This window comes from Xenopus laevis, chromosome 7L, assembly GCF_017654675.1.
Source record: "Xenopus laevis strain J_2021 chromosome 7L, Xenopus_laevis_v10.1, whole genome shotgun sequence".
NCBI classification, from domain to species: domain Eukaryota; kingdom Metazoa; phylum Chordata; class Amphibia; order Anura; family Pipidae; genus Xenopus; species Xenopus laevis.
The window spans coordinates 52,722,285-52,749,552 of NC_054383.1; the positions used below are offsets into that span (position 1 = coordinate 52,722,285).

Sequence of the window (27,268 nt, forward strand, 5' to 3'; positions counted from 1 at the left end):
ATACAGGGTTATGGAAGATAGCTCATAGTACAAATTGATCCAGGGACTAGTCCGATTGTCAATTTGGAGTCAGGAAGGAATTTTTTCCCCCTCTGAGGCAAATTGGAGAGGCTTCAGATGGGGGTTTTTTGCCTTCCTCTGGATCAACTGGCAGTTAGGCAGGTTAAAAACAAGTTAAAAGGTTAAACTTGATGGACATGCGTCTTTTTTCAACCTAACTTACTATGTTACTATGTAACACGGACCACAATTACAACCCTATTGTCATGCATACATTTTTCCTTGTTCTACCCATTCCTATCTGGTGACTCTTGTTTTACTCAAATATTTTTTTCCACTTTCTGTTACCCTGCCCCTCACACCCCAGTTATTAACAATTTGACATACCTTTCTGTCCATCTTCCTTCCTGTACCTTTTTATTTATACTATTAATGGACACCATTCACTCTTCTGGGTTTTTTTCACCCTGTCCTAAATTGTCATCTTTATTCCTTTTGTATTACTTTGAATATGTCAGACATTTTCAGTGGAATAGCCAGTAATGTAACTAGAGGGGCGGGCCCTGGTGGGTGACGTGCAGCCGGGCCTCCCGCCCCCCTCCGCACGCAATTTTCACATTTAGTGGCGCACGGGCTGCCGGGGGGCCCTGAGTGGGTGTGGACCCTGGCCCACTCGCACCCCCTGCTCCCCCGGTAGTTCCGCCACTGGGAATAGCTAACAAATGCTCTTAACTAATGTTAAAACAAAATTAATAGGTGAACTTATTCAAAAATGGCTGTTGGTTATAAAGTACTTCAACAGGCATTACATTAATGTGCACCTATTTTACAAAATCCAGGCCCGGATTTGTGGAAAGGCCACCTAGGCCTGGGCCTAGGGCAGCAGAATTTTAGGGGGGCGGCATGCTGCCAAACTTCACCCATATTGGTTCAAAAACACTGGGGATGCGCTGGAGATACAATAACTTTTTTAATTTCCCATGCGACAATCTCCATTGCTCCAGTCCAGATGATGAAAATTTGCACGAATAAAGGGGAGGGGACAGGGGCGACGAACAGCAGTGGGCCTAGGGGAGCCCACTATGTAAATCCGGCTCTGACAAAATCTAAATACAAAATATTGTATTGTCTTACTTCATTTTTTGAAACTGTTTAAAAGCCTCTACTTTGCTTCATGTACACTATGATGCTATATATTGCTCTTTCCCACTATTTTGAGTCCCAAAGTTTCATTTACTTTGTCGGCATTACCTGCAGTGCAATGACTGTTAGTAGGCAATAGGCAATTACATGAAATCAACCTAGTGTGCAGAACTATAGGTTCCATGCAGGATGCTGCCACTTTGCAGAGTGATTTGTCTAAGTTGGAAAACTGGGCAGCAAACTGGAAAATGAGGTTCAATGTTGATAAATGCAAGGTTATGCACTTTGGCAAAAATAATATAAATGCAAGTTCTACACTAAACGGCAGTGTGTTGGGAGTTTCCTTAAATGAGAAGGATCTATGGGTTTTTGTAGATAACAAGTTGTCTAATTCTGGGCAGTGTCATTCTGTGGCTACTAAAGCAAATAAAGTTATGTCTTGCATAAAAAAGGGCATTAACTCAAGGCATGAAAACATAATTATGCCTCTTTATAGGTCCCTGGTAAGGCCTCATCTGGAGTATGCAGAGCAGTTTTGGACTCCAGTCCTTAAGAGGGACATAAATGAGCTGGAGAGAGTGCAGAGACGTGCAACTAAACTGGATAGAGGTGTGGAAGACTTAAATTATGAGGGTAGACTGTCAAGGTTGGGGTTGTTTTCTCTGGAAAAAAGGCGCTTGCGAGGGGACATGATTACACTTTACAAGTACATTAGAGCACATTATAGACAAATAGCAGGGGACATTTCTACCCATAAAGAGGATCACCGTACCAGAGGCCAGACTAGAAGAAAAGAACTTTCATTTGAAGCAACGTAGGGAGTTCTTCACAGTCAGGACAATGAGGTTGTGGAATGCACTGCCGGGTGATGTTGTGATGGCTGATTCAGTTAATGCCTTTAAGAATGACTTTGATGATTTTTTGGACAGACAGAATATCAAAGGCTATTGTGATACTAAACTCTATAGTTAGTATAGGTATGGGTATATATAATTTGTGTGAAAGTAGGGAGGTGTGTGTGTATGGATGCTGGGTTTTCATTTGGAGGCGTTGGACTTGATGGACTTTGTCTTTTTTCAACCCGATTTAACTATGTAACTATGTAGTGTAGTAAGGAGAATGAAAGCAAATGAATCAGAGGTGAGTGAGAATCATATGCTAAAAATGTCATAAGGCTTTATTAAATAAATAATAATAAATAAAAATGCCTTATATACAGAATATTCACTGGAAAACATTTCCATCATTTTTAGAAAGCAAATGGTTATACCATTAGTTTCCTCATCTTTTGTATTATATTGAAAAATACTTTTTTAGTTTTTAATTTCTCTGATCTATATTGTGCAAATGTATTAACTGGATTTTCCCTGAAAGCATTAGCGTGGTGAAAAATTACTCCACACACCAGAAGTGATAGCAAACAGTATAATAAAATATACAAACTTCTTTAAAAGGTTAATTACATTTTTGGTGTTATTGGCACTTTAAGTAAAAAGTATATTTTTCCATTACGGCAGCATTTTAGAAGAGGATACTTTTCCATTTACTTATTTTTCAATTTATATTAAGAAAACCACAATATAAAGTTTCATTATTGTTTGTATTTTTGCCCTTGTCCTTCTTGTTAGGTGCTGCCAAAGCTCCCTGTGCCTCCTCTTAAGCAAACTATGGACATGTATCTCAGGTGCATGAGACACTTGGTAACAGAGGAACAGTACAAGAAAAGTAAGGCCATAGTAGATATATTTATGATGCCAGGGGGCATGGGTGAAACATTACAGGAAAAACTGTTAGAGAGAAGAGAAAACATGGAAAGCTGGGTAAGATTCTTGAATTTTACAATTATATTAATATTTTTGATATGAAATAATGTCATATACTCAAACAACATAAAGTAATGGTAAGTAGATGCCTTCCAATGAGTTCTGGAGCAGCGACACCCAAATAGAAATGTAAATATTGTAGATGTACTTTAATAGTGTGATTACTTATGTCTAAGTATTTAGGGTCCTCTATACACTGAAATAGTATTTCTAAATTGTGCTAAGTACTGGAGACTATGCTTTTTTATTACAGTATTATGGTATTTTTCTGTAAACGTTTTGAGACAATACTTCTAATATAGCTATGACCAATTGTTTTCAGCTGGTCATTTACATTTCAGGCAAAACCACAAAAATTTAATAAATTAAGACCAACTGATATCACGGACTATCTATAAATGTTTACTCTAAGGTAAACTGCTTTACCTGAAAAAGTTAACTTAAGGCCACAGTCATTTATTTATTAAGAACACAAGCACAATTATATATTTCCTGCTGTTGAAATATATGTCATAATTTTAAAGCAAATGTCTTGATCTGTTTAGCCAAGCTCATATTCAATCAAATTATTCCCTAGTCCACCCTAGTCCCACCACCATTTTTAATTAAAAAAAAAATGAAGCCCAGCAATTCCAAAGTAAGATATTTTATTGCCCTTTTTATTAATAAAACATGTTTAATAAAAAAAACTCTCTCCCTTTTAACAAACCCTCATTCTTAAAGTAACAAACCACTAAATAGAGAGAACCACATTTTTCATTATATTAATTCCATATCATCATAAATAAGGGAACTAAAATCCTCATATTTACAACAAAACAGTTTAAAATATGTTGGTGCTTTATCTATTGAATGTATTGCTATTGAAAATTTTAAATAATAATAATTTATAAAAAATGTGTCAGTTCAAATTCACGGTTTAAACCTTTTGGGCACAATGTATCCACTTTAAAAATCCACTCTTGGGGAGGGGAACACCCATTCCTGTAAAAGAGAGAATAAAAAGTTGCTTGAGAACATCCTGTGAGACGAAACGCGCTGCAGAATTTAATTGTTATATAGTTGGCGCACATAACCTAAAGAGACTGAAAAATACACATTTTGTTTACTTTGTAAAGATGTTACAAAAGTGTGAGGGTGACTACGAATTCCACTATGGAGTGTCACAACTTTTCTATTACCACCCCCAGTTTTAACCAGAAGAACCCCATCCCTTTTTGAAGAGCAGGTTTGTTCCACCACAAGGAAGCGCAGAACAAAATCCAATCAATTCTTTTATACGGGCCTTTGCCAACGCAGGTGGAACACATCATGTTGCGTTCCACCTACGTTGAATGCTTACATGCGTATGTGTGAGTACAGGCCAGTGAAAAAATAATTTATTGTGTCTTGTCCTGCATTCCCTTGTAGAGGAACACATTAAAACTGAATTCAGGAATAAACGCTTGTGAGTAAACAGCCCTAACTGCCCACAACTTTGATATTTACAGTTCATAAGAAGATGGGCATACAGTTCTTAATGAAGATGGGCTAACAATCCCACCCTTTCCCTCCAATTCTTAGCACACATGAGGTAAGGGCAGGGGTGGGGGGTAGCATTACGTCCAGGTGACAGGAGGAGGGCAGGATCACCCATGGAAAATTCACATCCACTTTTATGTATTGGGTACTATATAATAAATAATTTAAACATTTAAACCCATCATTTATATAATACAAAGCAAAAAAATTGGCAAAAGTGCTTGTTTTGCAAAGTCCTTCCACTTTGGTAGGACTTGGTAAAAGGCAGACATCCTCTTTAAACAGAGTTATTTGCTTATTTTATACTAACACAGAGAATAGTAAAATATTTGGTTGCTAAGGCTTTATAACCCTGGCAAAAGAGCAGGAGCTTGGACGTCACATTGATAGGGTCTGTAAGTGTCTGATAAAGTTATAGGGAAGAACTTTTGATATGAAGCATAAAAAAAGTAGCTAACTAAGATGATAATCACAGCAAGCTTTCAGAACACTGCAGTTCCTTCTTCAAAGCTGATTACAATGAAGCTATGTTGTGTCTGATAAGAGTGAATTCTTATTTTTTCTGCATTTTTTTAAATGAGGGGCTTCTGATATTTCTACATGCACCAGTATAAGTATAACAGCAGGTTATGCCTGGGATATTGTGTATAATACATTTCCTGGTAACCTCATGTCAGCAAAAACTCAAGGGTAGGGTTTCCCTGCCCCTATTGTCAGGTCAAATAAGTCCAGTCCCTAATTTTTTATTTTTTGATTATTCTCTTTCTTTTTTCTTTATTAGCTTGCTATGGCTAATTCAGAGTAGAGGCAGAACAATTCTTGTGCTGGATGCTTTGATCCTCCTCTTCCAGGAAAGACATTTTGTGAATCATGTCTTTTGGTAGTGTCAGGGGAGTTCTAGTTCCACTTTAAAGACTTTGGCTAAAAATCCAAGGCTGGAGCATCATCCTCTAAAGGAAGAGGAGACTGCTCAGCTGGATGTGGAGGCTTTTTCAGGAGAAGAAGATGAGGAATGTTCAGTGTTTGACTTGGCCTTGCTGCCCCCTCTGATTAGGGTGGTTAAGCAAATTCTGGGAGTCCAGAAGGCAGCTTCAGCTTCACAGGATCTTAAGGTCTTTCTTCTAAAATAAAGGAATGTTTTCCTGTTTTTTCAGAGGTATCAAACTTGATTTCAGTTTAATGGAATAAAGTTTCTAAGAAGGTTTCTTCTTTATCTACTAGATTTGCAAAACTCTATCCTTTTAAGGAGCACAGGCTTAGGTGAGTTGACATCCGCACTGGCCTTTCTTTCGGAAGTAGCAGTAGACCAACAAGAACAAGAAGTGCTCTTTGGCTGAGATCATGTAGTGCAGATGCAGCTTCCAATGTCAGTTTGTGTAATTTGCCTTTCAAAGGAAACAGACTGTTTTTGTGCAGGCTTGGATGATTTAATTTCAAATGCCTCAGGGGGAAAACATTTCTTCCCCAGGACAATAAAAAGCTGAAGAACATCCCTTACAAGTCTTTTCTCTTTCATGGTTTAGGACAATCCATATATATATACTGCTCTGGAGTCTGGGCTCCTCTAAGTCCTTCACATGGAGAGGAGGCCATCGTTCGGACAGGGGAACCAAAGCTAAAGTTCCTCAGCAGTCCAAGAATTCTGAAGTAGACTATGCCACCAGCAGCAACATTCGGAGGTCGGAGTGCATCTCGCTAATTTTTTTGCCAGTTTGGAAAGCGTCTATTACTGGTCATTCAAGTAGAATTTCTATCAATTCCAAGTCTAGATTTTTTTCGTTACTTGCCAATTCAGAAGAAAAATTATGTCTATGAACATATTATACGTCAACTTCTTCTGGGAAAGAAAATGATTGCTTCAGTCCCAATGGATCACAGGGGGACAGGAATCTATTTCCTTCTTTTTCTGGTGAGGAAAGCTTCAGGAAGATGGATCTGAAGAGGGTGAATTCTAATAGTTCTCTGCAAATTCAAGATGGAATCAGTCAAAATGATTATCGTTACCATTCACAAGGGAGACTGGCTTCTATCAATAGACCTTCGACATGTCTGTCTCCATATACCAGTTGCCCCAAGTCATCACCATTTTTTGAGGTTTGCAGTGGGACAGAATCTCTTTCAGTTTCAAGCACTCCCATTCGGACTCTCAACTGCACCCCACACTTTCACAAAGGTGCTGGCAACACTGATTGCAGAACTCAGGAAGAATTATCTAGATGATATTTTGTTGGTCGGCAGTTCTCCAGAGAGCCTGAAATTTTGTTCTTGCTTTCCTCCAGTCTCATGGATGGTTAAAAAACTTGGAGAAGGGTCAGCTGCGGTCTTCCCAAATGCTAGTCTAACTTGAGGCTTTGTTCGACACAGCAAAAGGAATGGTTCAGAAAATCATTTCGGAAGTCAAACTACAGCAAGAGACTTCATGACAAAATGGGCAGATTTTCATATGAGAGAAGCCCAGTAACATTTTCTTAGTCAATGGGACAGGTTCACGGTCGACTGAGAGGAAATGATTTCCATTCCAGCCAGTCCTTCGAACTTAGTCTGGGGTTTACCCCTTTGTTTGACCAAATGGAAGATTCTGGAGACAGATGTATCTTCCCAAGGCTGGGGTAGAATCTGCATCCAGGGCTGACAGTGAAATGGGGTATGCCAAAGATAAATCTCATGGCAACCTAGACGAATACCTAGGTTCTAATGTTTTGTTGGAAAAACTAAAAGGAAAACTTCCCCAGTAAAAATGACGGCTTTTTACCTGAAAGCTGGATCTCAGCAGTACCCAGATGCATCATCCCATGATGGCGGCAACTCATGCTGCAGCAGCCCGGGTAGAATGATGAGGAGTCAGGTAACCCCACGCAGCTACACCAAGGCAAGTAAAAAACTCCCCTCTATAACCCTGCCACAAATAAAATAACTACTTACCACACTCCGCTAAGACATCCAGGGGGATTTTAAAAACATGGTGGCAGAGCTGCATTAAGAGATCACACAACTAGGCGGGTGTACAGACCACCTAGAAAATAAAATAGCAGTGTTAGTGAGCTCGCACAATGACCTCATAGATGCAAATACTGCTCTGAAAAATGAAGTACAGACGTAGAGGACAGAAATAGAAGGAATAATATTAAAATAAGAGGTATTTCAGAACAAATAAAAATAGAGAATAATACTTACAAGAAATGTTGCATGACATACTGCCTATCAAGAAGGACTCCAATTATTAAAACAATGGCAACTTGGGCCACCACAAAACTCGCCCCAAAAGAAACCACATAAAATGCCCAAACTCCAACAAGATTGGGAAACATCCAAAACCACTCCACAGAAAGTTCAAACAGGAACCCAACACAGGAACAGAGCAGTCTGGAAATATTTGACAATGCCTGAGGTAATAACCATACCAAAAAATGGGTCAGAAATTACAAAGGACTCAGCATATCACAACCTATACCTTACATACAGTATGTCACCCCCTGCGACAGACATATTTACAAACTAACCCCCCCAACCTTGGCCGCTAGGCACAGCATCTGGAAACAATGGCAAATCCAGAGCTTCTAATGGGATGCAAAGCCCCAGTGGGCCAAACTAAAAAATACTAAATCTTGTATTACTGTAAATAACATGAATCAACAGATAGATACACAAAAACAAGGCACTTACAAAACTGAATTATGAAACCTTAACACATGCCTCTAATCTCAAAAAGTACATGAAAATGCACACCCTATATGATGCATGGAGAGAAACATATCCGTTGGGAAAAGGATTTTACTTATTACTCTTACCCAAATACAAAATACTCAAGATTAGACTATCTATTCCTAGATAAAACACTACTACAGTACAACAACTAACACATGCAAAATAGGTCTAAGAACCTGAATAGACCATGCACCAGTGACAGCCACAATTGCCCCAATGAAACACATACCCTAGGCCACATTCTGGAGGCTCAATGAATCACTACAAAGCAACAACAAAGTTACACAAATGTGCACCAGGCATTACAGCACTACTTTGAGCTAAACTCCAATGGAGATGTCTCCACAGCCAATTTGTGGTTTCTTACATCACAAAACAAAGAGAACAGCAAAAGCAAGAACAATTACAAAAACTATAAAATCAAAATAAAACATGCCCAAATACCAAAATAGCTAAATCAATCAGAGAAACTAGCAACGAAACCATGAAATTGACCTTATTAAAATAGACTATTGCATTCAAAGACTAAGACTAACCAGATACTCTAAAGGAAACAAAGCATCCAAACAACTAGCTGACCTAGTGAAATGAAACAAGCTATAAATGAAATGAACAAAAGAACCAAGCTATAGACCATATTCTGGACAATAAAGGCAGGAAAGTCACAAACCCCAAACAATAGCTGATATTTCCGCTACATACTACTAAAACCTACGACTTGACCCAAACACACCACAACCAATGGAAAGCAATATACAAACCTTTCTTTACAAAGCAAACCTCCCACAACTAACGTCAGAACAACTTCACTCGATAAATAACCCCATCATAGAAACAGAAGTAAAGAAAGCACTCAGCAGTACCCCCACAGGGTAAGCACCGGGTCCAGATGGGTTACCAACATCTTATTATAAGCAGTTTCAAACTATACTTGTCCCTCACCTCACTTCCCTCAACCAAGTGCTGCAATAAAATAACTTCCGGGTGAAATGCTAACAGCCACCATATCAACAATACCGAAACCAATGTGTAAACGTCCGTCCCATTTCACTACTGAACTGTGAAATTAAGTTATATGCAAAAATACTAGCAAACAGTTAAAAGAAATACTACCCTCTATCATCCATCAGGACCAATCAGGCTTTACTAAAGGAAAACAAGGAACAGATAACGCAAGGAAAATTATATCTTTAATAGAAAAAGTGACAAATCAAAAACCCCAACCATACTGGTGCCATTGTATGCGGAAAAAGCCTTTGACAGTGAACATTGGCAGTACATGGCAAAAAAACCTCTAAGCCTATGGCATTCACAAAAACATTCTGCATGCCATATAAGCACTATAAACAAAACCCACAAACATGGGATTCCTATCGGATCCCTTCAACATCACCAATGGGACGAGGCAGGGATGACCACTGTCCCCCCCACAATGAAAATCTCAGTAATAAAAATTGGCACAGACCTAATTGTCAGGGAGCCGGGAGCTCCCTCCAAGGAGGTAGTCAGGATCGAGGAGGAAGCCCTCTTGAGGGAGCAAGGTTGCGGTGTCCAAAGGGTTAATTGACGGAGTAGTCAGAATCCAAGCAAGAGTTCACGGGCAGGCAGATAACAGCAAAGTCCAAAGTCCAGGCAAAGGGTCAGGATAACAATCAGGAACAAGATTAAATAATAGCAGCTCACAGGGAACCCAGGATACACTCAAGAAATGTTTCCTATACTTGGGCGCCATTCTGGCATCTGGGTTGCGCTTTTAAGTTCGAATTTGGCGCCATAGTGACGTCATTGGCGTCCTGACGCCGGCGTCGATGCGCTGCCGTGTTTGCGCCGGCGCCGCTACCCACGTGGCGGCCATGGGCGCCGCCATTTTAGGAGCGACGCCGGAAGGAATAGACGCGCCGCCCGGAGCTCCTGGAACTGCTCCGAGCAGCGTTCGTGACACTAATATTCGAACTGGGAAATTCTGTAGCCAACATCTACAAGCACAATTATGCTTCCAGTCAGCAGGCCAAAAGAAAGGGTTATCAAAACTCTACAAGATACTGTCAACCACCTCAAATAAAGAGAAACCAATGCACATTCAGAAATGGAACAAGATCTTTATCAGACATTCACAATGCCACAGTGGATTAGTGCAGCTAACTCACCTCTCAAACACTCAGACAGAAAACCAGAGAAAAATCTTATACAGGTGGTACAACACACCCTCATTATTACACCACATTTTCCCATCGACTCCTAAAATATGCTGGAGATGCAATAAAATGGAGGGAACAATGTACCATATCTGGTGGGCATGCCCCCAACCTGGCACCATTCTGGAAAGAGGTATCACAAATGATCACCCAAACAACCAACAAATCAACAGCACTAATACCAGCAATGGCACTATTAAACCATGATCTACATATCTTCACACCCGATCTTAGAATTAAGGCGTTCCACATTCTCACCACAGCCAGACTACTAATACAGTACCTAGCATATGGAAATCAAAAGGCACACAAAAGAAGGAAGACCTAATCCAATTAATATTGTGTTCAAAAAACTCTTAGCTAGAAGTAGGACATCTATAACACAAACTCAAACCCTAGACAAGAAATAGAAGGAATGGAAAACCAACAATTCCAACCAACAACAGAAACAATGAAGCAAAGTATATGATGTAGCCAAAGTAGCAAGAAGTAGCAAGTAGCAAGAAGCACAAAGTTATTACAATTGACAATTCCCCTCCCCTCTCCCCACTTACCTATTTCTCTTCTGTTTTTCACATTATACTCCTCTTTCCACTCTCGGGAATGCCTCAGTTGCATCTGAGGAAACGTTTACCTGTAAAATGCAAAATAATAAAAATCTCAAGTTAAAAATAAAAATAAAATTCAACTATGCGAAACGTGGCTTCTTCCAATCAGGAGGGATCTCCTGTCTCAGGGTCCAATCCTGCATCTGGATCTACTTCTCTGACCAACTACATAATTTGGGAAACATTTTTATTATGGCAGTCACAAAGAAGATACCCTACTTCCACTCCTTCCCTATCACAGGTTTTGGAGTTTCTGCAGAGTGGCCTCAATAAAGGTCTCCAATACAGAAGCGTAAAGGGTCAACTTTCTGCCATGACTAAGATCAGGTGGGTAGAAGATCCAAATATTATATTTATATAAAATATTTTTTTGTATATTTTTTCTGCAGCACTTAAGATAAGGCCACCCAAAAAAGATTGTTTACCCTCTTGGGATTTTCCAGTGGAAAAAGTATCTGTGCTGCTCCCTTTAAGCCATTGGAGGAGTCCATCTTATGGTTGGTTATGCTAAAAACTCGGTTTCTGCTAGCAGTCACAACTGCTTCAAGACTGAGTCTTCAGCAGGCCTTGGTAGTGTGCAAGGACAATATGTCTTTTCTTACAGACAGAGTAATTTTAAGACCAGTAGATTCCTTTTCGCCAAAGGTGGTTTCTGAATACTATCTAGCCCATGAGCTAGTGGTGCCAGTTTTTTATGACAGACTTTTCAGATGCTACAGCATTATTGGATACAGTTTAAGACCTTCAACATTATTTTCTTCTTACGGAGCCTATTAAGAAGACAGAGAGGCTGTTTATCATTCCAGCTGATCCAAGGAAAGGCCAAACAGTTTCAATTGCTACAATTTCAATATCAATGATTATTGTTATACAGAAGACCTATGAGAGCCAAGGCAAGTTAGCACAGAGCAGGCTTAAAGCCCATTCAATGAGAGACATTTTTACATCTTGGGCAGCGGAAACTGATTTTCCAGTACATTTCATTTGTGAAGCAACTGCATGGTCTTCAGCGAGAACTTTTTTCATGCATTACCGTCTTAACCGTAAGCCACCCCTTTCTTCAGTTGTTCTGCAGTCTGCAACCTGCATATGGGAGCAGTAGCATTTAGAACAGATTGGAGGCGTGAAAGGTGACTTGTTGGAATATCTGCGAGGAGTAGGTTGCAGTAATCAAGGTGGGAGATGATGAGAGACTGAATCAGTGTTTTAGTTGATTCTGAACTAAGATATGGACGTATTCAGGCAATGTTGCACAGTTGAATGCGACAAGATTTTGAAAGTGTTTAAATGTGTGGTGAAAAAGACAGATGTGAGTCTAGGATAACTCCTAGGCAGCATGCTTGTGTGGTGGAATGAAAGGTGGTGTTGTTTACTGTGAGTGATATCTGAGGGACAGGGGAAGATCTTGGAGGAAATATAATGAGTTATGTTTTTGCAAGTTTCAGGTGGCGCTGTGACATCCAGGATGAGACAGCAGAGAGACAGTCACTGTCTCTATCTAGTAACAATCCTTTTCACACTACACACCATCTACATGGGAAAATCCCCCTAAGGCTCCCAACCACATAATTCTTTTTTGTTCCTTATGTAAGCTGTTTGGGGCAATTATACTTGCTATTGATTAATCTTTCTTGCTGATTACCATCAAAGTTTAAACATTAAAGCTTAGATAGCTGGTTCGAGATATAGAATGCTCCAATTCTGTAAAATACTTTCTTTACCACTCTATACTACATACCATATTCTGAAATGCATCTTGCTTCTTCACCTCCTTTTCTGCAGTTTTTCTTTTTTAACTTAATGTCATCTTTTTAGCCTTTTCATTTCTCTACTTTGTTTTTACTATATCACACTTTTTATAACCCCTAGAGCTTAATTTTTCCACACTCTTCTTGGGCCTGCTGATAAAAAAAATTCTAATCTGTGCAATTACGATAAATTCTCACTAACTAGGCATAAGAGATATACTTTACTGAATGGGCAGGATAAAAAGAGTATTTCCTTAAAATAGTATTCCCAGCTATTTCTTAACTATATAATTTAGACATTGCCATATTATCCTGTAAATAAATAGTCAGATCAATGTGTTCCACATGATACTGCATAGAAAATTTAATATCGTATGGATTGTCGTTACTTCCTGTAGTTCAGGAAGTCAATTAAATCCTCCCTGGGACCACAAAATAAGGATAGTAAAAAGGTTAAATCTTGGAACAAAGATACATTTTATTAGGAGAAAAGTTAACTCTTACAATAATAAATGAATGCTCAGACTCTACAGTCACACAAGGTATCGGTTAGTTATAATAAAGAAAAGAAGAAGAAAAAAGGAACCTTGTTTTGTAACTGCATCAAACACTACACCTCTGTAGTTCACCCACTTCTCTCCACATATAGTTTCGGTTTGTTGTATAATTTAACAAGGGAATCCTTAATTGTTACAATAATCCAAACCGAAACTATGTTAGTAATCTTTAAAATGAACTGATAACACCAGATAAGAATGTTACAAAGTTGCTTGTTGTTAAAATCTCACTAGATTTTAACAACAAGCAACTTTGTAACATTCTTATCTGGTGTTATCAGTTCATTTTAAAGATTACTAACATAGTAATTAGTTAGTAATCTTTAAAATGAACTGATAACACCAGATAAGAATGTTACAAAGTTGCTTGTTGTTAAAATCTCACTAGATTTTAACAACAAGCAACTTTGTAACATTCTAATCTGGTGTTATCAGTTCATTTTAAAGATTACTAACATAGTTTCGGTTTGGATTATTGTAACAATTAAGGATTCCCTTGTTAAATACAACAAACCGAAACTATATGTGGAGAGAAGTGGGTGAACTACAGAGGTGTAGTGTTTGATGCAGTTACAAAACAAGGTTCCTTTTTTCTTCTTCTTTTCTTTATTGGAACAAGGATAAATGTCAGGAATTTGAGCTAAGGAAAGTAATACAGTAACTTCTGTACAGTGTCAATGTGGTGCCTTATATGTTGTTCGTACTATTAGGCAACTACGAGTAAGATTAGGGGATTAGCCCTGTCTTTAAATATTCTGACGTTGTTCATGGTGGGTCTACTCAAAAATTTAGGATTTTTGGGATTGATAATGTTGATGAAAAAAGTGGAGGTAATCCGATCACCAAATTGTTAAAATGAGAATCAAATTAGACAGTAATATCTGAGGGAATGAACAGTCATTTTGAATTAAAACCATTTATTACATCAGTATGGAATGATGATTATTATAATTGATTTTAAATATATTGTAATATATAAGGTTTAATCTGTTTTTTTTTGTTTTTTTAAAAAAGGAAACGTATTTTTATTTATGCATTTAGACAATTTAATGCACTTGAAAAGTATAGGCACAATGTTTGTGAATTTTTGGCAAATTTAGTGCACTTTTGACACTTTGTGAGGTATATGCACTATATTTGGATAATATTTAAACTGCAATGAAATTGAAGCATGTAAACATTTTTGTATGTATATACATATTTGTAATAGATCACATTTCAGGATGTGGAATTTTCATTAAATACAGTATAAGTAGTGCACTGTTTTGGAATAGAAATGGATATGTTTAAATGTATGTCTGTGGGATTGAGGAAAGTAATTAATTTATCCATGGTTCTGTAATAAACAACCTGAGCATTTTTAGTTGCCCTGTGATAGGGCTATAATATAAACAGTTGAATAACAAACCCCGAATCACGAATGGTGATAAATGTGCAGATATATAGACACAGCCTTCACATTTATTATTTGCTGTGATGATTTTGCACAAAAAAATGTCTGAAGTGAGTTACTGCCTGCTTAGATAGAGCAGTGGTGATGCAGGCTCCATATAAGACAGCAGGTCACCAATTTAAATCAAGACAGGCTGAAACACTTTGTTACTATGTGTGTTTTCCCAATGGCAGTTTACATTAATTCTGGTGGGAAAGTTATTTCAGTAGATTACTCACCAGGGGTAGAGCAGATTTACCACAGGCAACTAATCTCTTCAAGGGCCATCACCATAACAGAATACAATGGTATTCTACATAGCTATCTGTTATGTGTTTTGTACACCTGAGCTTCTCCATTTTCATCTTGAATGACTGACCCCTTGATTACACAGCAGCTTGTTTTATATAAACTCTAATAGGCTTAAGGAAGGAAACACAAAACTTTTACCAGTGCAGTGCATTGGTTCAATGCAAAAATGTTTTGGCTTCTCTGCTGAATTGTTACCCTGACTTTTTCATTTAATGCCTGCACTCAGGGAAGTAGCAACAGAGGAAGCAGACCCTGCAGTTGCAGGAGGGCCCATGAGAGAAGAAGGCCCATGAATGAGCAGTTTCAATTTATCTTGGTAGAATATGTTAACTTACCAATGTTTTAGGGCCCTAAAGTAAATTTTCTGTGAGACAGTTACACAACTGCCTGCATTATTGTGTGTGTTGCCAATCACATCTCCTTCTTTTACAGGTACATCAATACTGGCTGGATGATATGTATTTGAACAATCGTTTGCCTCTTCCAGTAAATTCCAGTCCAGCCGTTATATTTGCTAGACATAACTTTAAGGATACCAATGACCAGTTGAGGTATGAAACTGGAAAAATGTAAAGTTCCACATTTTTACAAGTATCTAATAGTAAATAATGGTATGATAATGTGGGCCCATAATAAACTCACTGAATGGGACTGCGTCAATGTCTGGCAGGATTTTCTAACATGTCCAGTTGCATCAATAGAGGATTACAAGCTCTGGAGCAATATTTTCCACCTTTGAACCTAGAACCCTTTCCCATTTCAGAAACTTACTACTTCAACAGGCCTACTGTCGCAGGACTGCAGTCCTTCTAACAGATCCCTCTGGGTGGTGGGACAGCTGAACCTGTCCAATAGTTAACCAGGCAAATGTTTAACCTGACATCAGTGAGGCAGACCATTGGCCAGTCTCCTAATATGTGCCAATAACAAGTTGACTAGAAGGCTCAAGTTGGCAACTTGTATTAATCCCTGTTTGGCCAGATTTTCACAGTAGAAATGTTTCTTGTCTAGAAAAAAAATAAAATTTTAAAGGTAAAAATCAGGATTATCAAGCAGCAGTAACTAGGTATACCATCTTTTCTGATGGCAAAATCTGGAAAAAGGACATAAACAATGGAATCAGTAGGTAAGATGATGACGTTGGGGGTGACCCATGGGGGCTGGAGGCAATTAAGACAGAATCATGGCATCAGGGGCAAGGTTATGAAATTGGGCAGACAGGCCGTTTGGAATTGGACTTTTAATCTTTTGTGTACTTTTTTACCCCTAGCTTTTAAAACATACAGTTTAGCCTGGCCTTACAGCAGTGGCACTCAGGGTGATTTGTGGCATTTTGTCAGTCTGGCTCTATGGACGGGGGACAAATCCCTTGAAATTTCTCAACATTCATTTCAATGAAAATTGCCTGGAGAATTTTGTCCCCCAAAATTCCCCAAGCTACAAAAAACTGTGGTGACTAAAAGCTCCAAATTAATGAGTAGTGTATGATCATTGCCACTTCATAAAAGATTAGCTGCAGAATGAGGTACAGTATTAATGGCTGTAGTGTGCATTAATAGCCAGAACCTGCACAATAAAGAAAAGAGAAGCACAATAATAAGATTTCTGTGAAATGTATTTAAACTAATTTAACCCTAATTTGGTTACTGTCTCTTTAAATAGCAATTAACCCTTGGCAATCCAGGGCCCTGGGTCCCTTTTGCATATGAAAAGTACTCGGAACTGGGATTTACAGCACAGTTCCTCCACCTAGGGAACACTGAGGAGCACAGCTCAGGGAATTTCCACTAGGAAAAATAAAACACAAAGTTTGCAAATGAAACAGATATAGACTTTATAAAAAACAGTAGTGAAAGAACTTGAGCAACATAATACACAATGTACTCCTGCACTGGGGACACGTGGGACCTACCTATCTCACTATTAGGTACCTGACTGTTTCTCCAACACAGTCCTTTTTATTATCAAAGTCCCAATCCACTGGAAGGGGTTAATGACCACACAGTTCAGTTCAATTAAAATTTCCCTTCCCAAGAGCTCTTATACTCCAGGGTAGCACTACCTTTTCCCTTTGGAACATAGCAGCTGCTCCCACTTAGCAGGTAAATGCACAAGACCTGTCCTCAATTTGGAGCCCAATGCTTGCATCCTTGCCAGTATCCTCCCTTGGGTGGCTCATACACTGGGGTGCTCTCAGAGGCAGTCACACTGGAGATTACAGGCAGCACTGCAGCAGGATCAACCTCACCAGTGGCACCTTTCACCTCCTGAGTCTCTAGCAGCTTGGCTGGTAACAGGATGGGCTCTCTCTCTGTACTCTGTACTTCTACAGATGCAGGAGCTTGGACAGTCTCACAAGAACTGGTTCTGGCTGGATGTTGCAGCATAAAACTCCTGTTAAGCTCTGTTGGGGACCCTATACAAATGGCTCCAAAGTCAGGCACTCCCTCTCTCCCAAGGATGCAATGGGGCGCCCAGCCAATCGGATGGCTCTCCATCGTGTAACTGGGCTGAATGATATCACTGACAGAAAAACAGGAGAAGGATTTCTCTGATCCCCTACACTTTTATTTAAAAATATATGATCTATATTTATAAGTACAGCTCTTTAATTAAACCCTCCCCTTTTTAGCTCACTCCTGGATCATTATCTCCAACATATAAATGTCCTTAAACTGTACCAACAATGCAGATTTTCTGGATATCCACCGATGCAGGTCCATCAGTTCTTTAATACAGAGGCCCATCTAGCAACTATCATAAACCCACTGTAAAATTATGCAGAACATATGACAGTGAGGCCTGAGGGCTGTTAAGAGACTATGCAATACAGATTATCTTAGTTGGAAGAATGACATCCAGAGGATTGATTCTTGCTGGGTTGATCAAAAAGCCAAGATTGTGGGCTTTGAGCAATACATGATCCCATACATAATTAATTTTCTGTATGTAGAATGCTGTAGAATACTCCAGATGGTAAGTTGTGCACCCCCCACCCAGTGGTGCCATCTTCTATTTTCTCTGCAGTGCAATTTCTGCACAAGGGATTGCTAATAAAATAGAAATGGTGGTGGCACAGTGTTTTATTAATAATACATGGGGCCCCAGGTTAACGATAAAAGTCAGTGAGGGATGCCTATAAAAGTGGGCACCACAGTTCACAACTAGTTGTTTTCAGATAGAACACCATAAATACTTTTCCAATGACTTTCTATTTTCTATGTGTAACCATTTTTCTAATATTGAAGTGTCAAGTGTGTTTTTTCACCTTCTGAAGCAGCCCTGGGAGGGGGGGTCGCCAACCCTGTAAACTGTTCTAAATGGATACATTTCTTATCTTTTGCCCCTGCTGAGTTTCATTACAGGCAGCTGTTAGAACAGATACAATAGTTGCCAATACTCCAGAGATGCTGCTGAAAAATGTATCAACTACATGTAGCAAAATTGTAACAGTTCAGAGTCTGCACCAAATTACTGAGCTGCCAGACTCAAACACCAGAGACAGGGACATTCAACTTTAAATTTTGGAAAAACAGTAAAAAATAAATAATGGAAAGTAATTGGAAAAGGTCTTTATTTCGGGTAACAATCTAAATACAACTGAATTGAACAACTTCAAGAACATTTTTGTCCAAATGTGAAAAGAGAGCTTATTCGATTTTGCCTTTTAATAAATAGGCCTCTAAGTACTGTATCTATGATGAACTCTAGTTTCACTCTTTAATAAAGATGCCCCATATGGCCATACTCCTTTTTCATTTTAAATTTTAAGCTCTAATGACCACTTTACCTCCTTAAAGGAGAAGTAAATGTTAAAACTAAGTAAGCCTTATCAGAAAGGTCCACCTAAATATACAAGTAAACCCTCAAAGTAGTGCTGCTCTGAGTCCTCTGTCAAAAGAAACACTGCATTTATTTCTATGGTGTACAGATGAGTTTCTGTATCAGACTTCCTGCCTTCAGCTTAAACCTCCTTGCCCCGGGAATGAGCATGCTCAGTTTGTCTAATCTGAGCCCAGAGCTATAAGTGAGCATGGAGAGACTCAGGCAGGAAATGATGTCATAACAAACTAATACTGCAGCTGCTATTCTAGACAAACAGAGAGTTTCTAGAGCTTTTTACTCAGGTATGGTAAAACATTCTACAGAATAAATATAGCATTCTAGTTTGCACTATTGCAGTTAGTCTATTGGCAATAAAATGCCTCTGTAGCTTTCCTTCTCCTTTAATCAGTCAGTATCTGTGTGCAATTTGTATGCTTGATATACAGTACATCCTTCTATTATACAGTGCTGTGGAATACATTTATTAATAAATAATAATAACAATAATAATAAAGAAAAATTAGTGCCTCAACTACAACATCTTCATAGACAGGTAGTTTTTAGGACTTTGATAACTTATTCTAACATATTCCTTTATTGCAAAGGGCAAGGCTTAGTACAGACATGAGAATAGTGACTATCAGAGTTAAGTCATGTCAGCAAGGGTGATAATGCTCTAATAGCATCTATTTTTTACATGCAAGTTGAAGTTTACAAGTCTAAGTCTAACATCATCTGTGAAGCAGTGCATTTCAGTGCATTCTGCACTGTATTAATTAGTCCTGTGCATTTTATTTCTTTTTGCATTCATCATTCATCTCTGTCCTTGTGGATACAGAATCATTGGGATGAATAGGACCAATCATCATAACTAGTAGCATGCAGTGGAACTACTGGAAAGCACAGCATGATAACAGAATAACAAAACACTAGTGGGTAGCAGTCCTAAAACATTTGCCTTTGGCAGTGTATCCAAGTCAGAATCAGTAATATATATGTATTGATATAAATCATGTAAAATAGCTGAATTAAGTAAGACCGCAAAACCATCTATCTTGAAAATAAGTCATACCTTGTTACATCTTTTTCTACTCCAATTCCTAATAGAAAAACAAACTTTGAAGTACATTTTAATTTTCTAATGAAATATGAATTAACCTGGGTTACCAATTGTTACAATTGCATACATTTTATTATTTATATAAGTGGTTTACAAAGCAAATCTAAGCTTTAGTGTATAATTATTTTCTATTTAGTGTGACTTTTATGAAGGAAAATACATTTGCAGGGACCATTTTCTTACATTTCTGATTTAATTTAGTAACTGTGTCCACTGTTGTGTAGTTTATACATTAATGGGATTGTGTTGCTGTTTTGTGTTATTAGGCCATGTGTGTAGTTAATGTAAGACTAATGTAAGACTAATGTAAAACTTTTTTATGTAAAGCACATATGAAATGTATGCTTGCTTTACATGTAATTGGTACATATTTGGCCCACACATTTGGCACCTTTTTTGTTAGAAATGCATGAAATAATCTTATTGTAATCTTGTATAGTGCGATTGATTGATGTCTCTTTTTAATAAATGTTGCTTTGTGGAGGAATGTGGTATTGGTTTCATGCTGTGCATACTTCAATAATTAAGATATGCAATAGATATGTTATAGATATGTAATATTGTTGGGTTTCACACCACTATTTTGACTTCCTATTCCTAAAAATTTTAGAAACTTGTGAAAACATCTAAGCTTTATCAAATCAAGAATTTTGGAATTGTCACATACATCCTGGTTTTACATGAAGTTATAATTATTCAGGACAATTCAACAGAAGGCATACAACAGACTGCTTCTTTGTTTTATGTTTAGCCACAATGACAAGCCAATCACCAAGTGAAAACAGCATCTTAAAGGGGAAGGAAACCTCATCGGCGCTAACCCCCCTCCCCCCCTCCCGTGTATTGCCCCCCCTCCCTCCTCCCCCCTGGCCTACCCCTCCCGCTGGGCAAATGCCCCTAACTTGTTACTTACCCTTCTGCGCAGGTCCAGTCCAGGGAGTTCACAGGCGACATCTTCTTCCACGCGATCTTCTTCCTCCTTTGACCGGCGCATGCGCAGTAGGATCGTTTCGCCGGTACGATCTACTGCGCATGCGCGTGACTTTTGGCGCATGCGCAGTAGATCCGTACCGGCGAAATGCTCCTACTGCGCATGCGCCAAAACGCCGGTCAAAGGAGGAAGAAGATCGCGTGGAAGAAGATGTCGCCTGTGAACTCCCTGGACTGGACCTGCGCAGAAGGGTAAGTAACAAGTTAGGGCCATTTGCCCAGCGGGAGGGGTAGGCCAGGGGGGAGGAGGGAGGGGGGCAATACACGGGAGGGGGGAGGGGGGATAGCGCCGAGAGGTTTCCTTCCCCTTTAAGGGATAAAGCATAGTTATTTATACATATGTACTAATAACATACAAATAAAAGTTCGGCACAACACAGGACTTGCAAAAATAGAACAACATTTATTCATAATTAGTGCATAAGAAGCAACTATAGGCCCCTCTTGTGAGCCTTCGGCATGTATATGTAGAGGTATGTAAGGTGCACACCATAAACAGTTCTGAGGTGCCCGAGCTCAAAAACAGCTTATCATATGCATACATGCAATTAATGTTTACATGAAAGAACACAATATACTATTTTATGCCTGTACCTTTTACAATATACATTTATGGTGATTAAGGTTATTATCACTTATGTTACAAACACAATATAATAATACAGTAATAATTGAGTTTATATGATGATTATTCTTAATAACAATAATAATGATTTCAGGTATTATCAATTCCTAATAATATTTCCATCACTTCTAAAAATATCTCTTTGTCTAAGATTCTCATGCTTCCATATTCTGACAAGCTGGGAATCCTTTAGTTATCTATAACATGTAATATAACTTTACATGTTAAAGGGGTTGTTCCTCTTTAAATTAACTTTAAGTATGATGTAGAAAGTGATATTCTGATGCGATTTGCAATTGGTTTTAATTTTTTATTATTCGTGGTTTTCGAGTTATTTAGCTTTTTATTCAGCAGCTCTCCCGTTTGCAGTTGGGCCTGAATAGAAAGATGAGTAATAGAAAGTAGTGATAACAATATTTTTGTAGCTTTACAGAACATTTGTTTTTAGCTGGGGTAAGTGACCCCATTGGAAAGCTGCAAAGAGTAAGATGCAAAAAGGCAAATAACTAAAAAACGATAAAAAAATAAATAATGAAGACCAATTGAATTAGCCATTCTATAACATACTAAAAAATGTACTTAAGGGTGAACCACCCCTTTAAATAATTCTGTACTTTATAGTTAAGATATATTGGTGTCTTATTAATGAGGAAGATTGCTCTTCTTTAAAGGTCCTCCATCCCACCTAGGCCTCCTTATTCACCCAAGCAAGATTTTTAGACTGGCACAGATATTAAAAAATTAATAAATTTTGTTTTGACCAATTTAAGGTTGAGAATAGTATATTTATAAGTTCTTATTCTAAATTGAATTCGTATTTATAATTGCATCTTTCCATATTCATTATTGCAATTATTATTTATTTTTAAATAGTAACGTTGTAATCTTAGTTAATGTTGTAATATCATCTATACATATAAAAGAAAGATCTAAATCATACCTTGCCTTTTAGCAGAACCTGCTTATACTGTGTTATATCAGGAGCAAATTTGGATCTATAATAGATGCAGTCATTTGTCAAAGTGGATGATCCATTGCTTGTGCTCATGCTAGGATGTCTGTCTTCCAGGTTTACTGCCAACCTTATCTCTGGAGTGCTGGATTACAAAACCATGCTGGATTCGTAAGTGACCATTCTTTCAGTCAATCAGAACCTGGATCACATCCATGAGTTTTCCCTGAAGCACTTATGTTAAAATTATTATTAATGGGGCTGTAATTGCCAGGTGATATACTGTAGTTCCACTATGTATATTCTTTCATCTTCTGTATGATCTCCTTTTTTCATAGTGCTTATGATTTGCTTTTGTCTCAAGTGGCTTCTTGGGAATTATTTTACATTTTATATACAATTTTACTTATGTTTGTAACTACAAATCTTAAACTGTACTCAAGCATTCAATCAATAATTATTTCCTAAAGCAAATACTGGGTTTACCAGTATGAGCAACTTCTCCATAGTGACGTCCCTGGTGTGCTTATGTGACAGATGAACACTTCGCTATAGGGAGAAATGACTTGATGGATGATGAGCTGATTTAATTTATGTGAAAACAGCATGGGAAACTGTGCACTGTCACAAAGTAAAAAAATAATTGAATGGAGTTAGCTTGAAGTGCAGTGTAAGATGTATTTGGAATTGCTACTCCTTTGCTATAGGAACATAATATGAACCTGGACATCAGAGAACTTGCATTATTGTGCATTTTAAAAATTGCACCTAATTACAAACGAATGCTCGTAGTTCTAAAGAGTCCTACTCTTGACCTAATTATAATACTATGCATGCAATAAAAAAAAGTCTGGCATTACGTGCATCTATAACATGAATTGTTACACTTGTTTGTTTTTTTTATTAGGCAAGCCCTGCCTGTTGATTATGCTCGCGGTCAGCTATCGGGACAACCTATGTGTATGAAACAGTACTATGGTCTCTTCTCTTCATACCGCCTTCCAGGAACCATCAAAGATACATTAGTGGCACAGGAAAGCAGCATCATGCCTGAGCCTGAGCACATTATTGTTGCATGTAATAATCAGGTGTGTAAGGTTTGGTATGTACAGTTAAGTCCATAAATATTTGGACTTTTTTCTAATTTTGGTTCTGTACATTACCACAATGAATTTTAGATGCAGTTGAACTGCAGACTTTCAGCTTTAATTCAGTGGGTTGAACAAAAAGATTGCATACAAATGTGAGGAACTAAAGCCTTTTTTTTAACACAATCACTTAATTTCTGTACTGTGTCACATCATCGATAAACACTAGTGTCCCAGTACCACTGGCAGCCATCCATGTCCAAGCCATCACACTGCCTCCACCATGTTTTATAGATGATGTGGTATGCTTTAGATCATGAGCTGTTCCACGCCTTCTCCATACATTTTTCTTGTCATCATTCTGGTAGAGGTTGATCTTGGTTTCATCTTTCCAAAGAATGTTTTTCCAGACCTGTGCTGACTTTTTTAGATGTTTTTTTTGCAAATTCCTACCTAGCCTTTCTATTCTTGAGGGTTTTGAGTGGCTTGCACCCTCTGTATTTACTTTCATGCATTCTTCTCTTTATGGTAGATTTTGATATCGATATGCCTACCTCCTGAAGAGTGTTGTTCACTTGTTTGGCTGTTGTGAAGGGGTCTGTATTCACCATGGAAATGATCCTGTGATCATCCACCACTGTTGTCTTATGTGGACGTCCAGGTCATTTTTTGCGTTGCTGAGTTCACCAGTGCTTTCTTTCTTTCTCAGGATGTACCAAACTGTAGATTTTGCCACTCCTAATATTGTAGCAGTTTCTCTGATGTTTTTTTTTCTGTTTTTGCAGCTTATCCTTAAGCTTGTTTCACCTGCATAGAGAGCTCCTTTGACCGCATGTTGTCTGTTCACAGAAAAATCTTCCACATTCAAGCAACCCCCCTCAAATCAACTCCGGGGCTTTTATCTGGTTCATTGATAATGACATAACGAAGCAATTGCCCACACCTGCCCATGAAATAGCATTTGAGTCAATTGTCCAATTACTTTTGAGCCCCTGAAATAAAGTGTTAGAAAAAGGCTTTAATTTCTAAAATTTTTAGGCAATCTTTTTGTTCAACCAACTGAATTAAAGCTGAAAGTCTGTATCATCATCATCATCATTTATTTATATAGCGCTGTCAAGATACGCAGTCTGTATATATATATATATATATATATATATATATATATATATATATATATATATATACGGTGTATATGTGTGTGTATATATATATATATATATATATATATATATATATATATATATATATAATGCATAGAAGAACCAGCACTTCCAGTTTTGTGGTTACATGTGTCTTTTTTATTTTACTTCATGCTGCTTCCAACGTTTTGGTCCCTTTTGGTACCTTTATCAAGGATAAAGTGAATATGCTTACATTTTCATTTATACACTCCCATTTTACCAAAAAAAAACAACCAATCGAGTTTCAGTGAGTCATGAATAAATAATTGAATAAATAATCCAATAAATAGTTAAATAAGAACCATCTCACCACAACATGTCATGGTTGTGTATATGTGAATATAAAAAATCCAAAGTTAAAATCCATTCAGTCCATCTGTTTGTTGCATATCAAAAATGAAAGATACCGTAACTATTCCATCCTGTCAAAAATAAATTTTACCTTTTAGTATCACTTTTCTAGCTAACTCTTTAACAATATTTTTAACATTCCACATAATGTGTTCTATTTTGATACATTTCTTAGTATTGCATTCAGGATGATAAGAGAATATTTCACAGCCTATATGAAGACATTACATAGCCTATATGAGGAAACAATTCAATGCTAATTGGCCATTCAGGCCCCTGGGAGACACGTAATCTAATTTGTTTATCCAGTGGGCCTCCCTCTTTAACAATGACAAATTCATATCACCTTCTCATGAGCCAACCTCAATGTGATCTATAGGCATACATCTAAAGGATGCCACATAATGCTTAGCTTCAAACCAGTGTTTCACCACTAACTGTTGGGCTATATCTTGTCTCTTATCATCTATCTGGGGGTCCAGTGCAGCTCTAATGCTAGCCGTATGCATTCCCATCCTCTCCTTTAGTTGCCTAATCATCTTCCTGCAGTACACAAGCCCACATGAGCATTTTATTATGTGTATTACGTAGGTTGTGGTAAATCCATTCTGTATTTGATATCATACCTCTCTCCCATGTGTGGATGAGAAAAATGTGAACCCAGAATCAGACACGTACACTGCATCTAAATACTCTTGGGGTGAGAAAATGTTGTGCTGCAGCTTTCTTATACTTATCCTTAGGATCAGAGGGACTCAAAAATTTCTTGAGATTTTTTCCTTTCTTATACGCAAAATTAGGTTTTATTGGCAAACTTTTCGATAGGATTTCATCAATTTTCACTATTGGCCAATTTTTAAGTACTTTTCCATACCTTATCACTATTCACTCCATATTGGCTTATGTAAGGTATACTCCCTTTCATGATCTCCTTTTTGCTCTTTAAACCTTGCTCTTTCAGTAACTCCTCACGATCCAACTCCAAAGCCAAGCTCATAGTTTCCTATAGTAATTGTCTTGGTCAACCCCCATTACTAAAATTTTCACTCATCCGCTCCAAATCCACTTTTCTCCTGACAGGGTCACTACTTATTCATGCAACCCTTAACATTTGCGACTTTGGCAATCAGTCCAAAAGGTGTATCGGATGATTACTGTCATAGTGCAGTCTCGTATTCCTATCCGTTGGCTTTACATAAATGGATGTTTGCAACATAACCCCTTCCTTATATATTTTAACATCAAGATATTCAATTTTACTGTCATTCGGGCAAATTCACTATGCGCCGAAGCACCAGTGGCGTAACTAGGGAGGAAGCAGACCCCACAGCTGCGGGGGGTCCCGGGAGGAGAGGGGGCCTGGCCGAAATCTATGTCCTCCTGCTCGATGCAACGTCCCTGATGAATGCAGCCAGCATCGGGTGTTTTTGCACAATTTGCAGTCAAGTAGTCACTGCACATGATACGATCCGTCATCCGTGACAGAATAGATCCTCTTCCTTCCGCCCTCCCTGCTCCGTACTGCGCCGCTCCTCATTCTTACTTCCGCCCTCTCTCTCTGCTCGTCTGTACTCGCTCGCCGTCTCAGCTTTCCGCCCGCCCTCCCTCTTCCTCTTGTGTAATCGTCGTGGACGCACGTTGTGACGTGAGTCACGTGACGGTGCAGGTGAGGGAGAGCGGAAGAAGCAAGATTAGGCTGCAGGCACCGCGTAACTCCTGGACTCGGGCTGGTCGGAGCTGCCTGACTGTGCTGCTGCTGTGCATGTGAGACAGAGAGTCAAGAGTGGAGTCTGGAGACGAGTACCGTACGTTTCCCCCCCTGACCCAGTGTTTGTACATGTGTGACTGTCGTGCTGGCTGTGTCTGTATACCTTACCTAATAAATAAAATGTGTGGGAATATGATGCTGCAGGGTCAAAGTTTTGAGGGGATTTTTGAAAGTGTGAAAAACTAGAATACAGATGGAGGAGAGAATTGGGGAATGGAAAATTGTAAAAAAAAAAAATTGTAAAAAGTAATAAATCATAAGGAAAGAAGAGACCAGATAGAACCACTGGCAGCCATGCATGTCCAAGCCATCACACTGCCT

At 38.4% G+C, this 27,268-nt stretch overlaps 1 protein-coding gene across 1 annotated transcript in view; it reads left to right on the plus strand.

Moving 5' to 3' along the window:
• The window catches only part of chat.L (choline O-acetyltransferase L homeolog), a 65,086-nt gene that overhangs the window by 15,476 nt on the left and 22,342 nt on the right, over positions 1-27,268 (plus strand). Inside the window, exons 3-6 of the mRNA XM_018225547.2 lie at positions 2,772-2,963; positions 15,477-15,595; positions 22,674-22,727; positions 23,464-23,644. Coding sequence (XP_018081036.1) covers positions 2,772-2,963; positions 15,477-15,595; positions 22,674-22,727; positions 23,464-23,644 — 546 coding nt within the window. The remainder of the gene's footprint in view (positions 1-2,771; positions 2,964-15,476; positions 15,596-22,673; positions 22,728-23,463; positions 23,645-27,268) is intronic.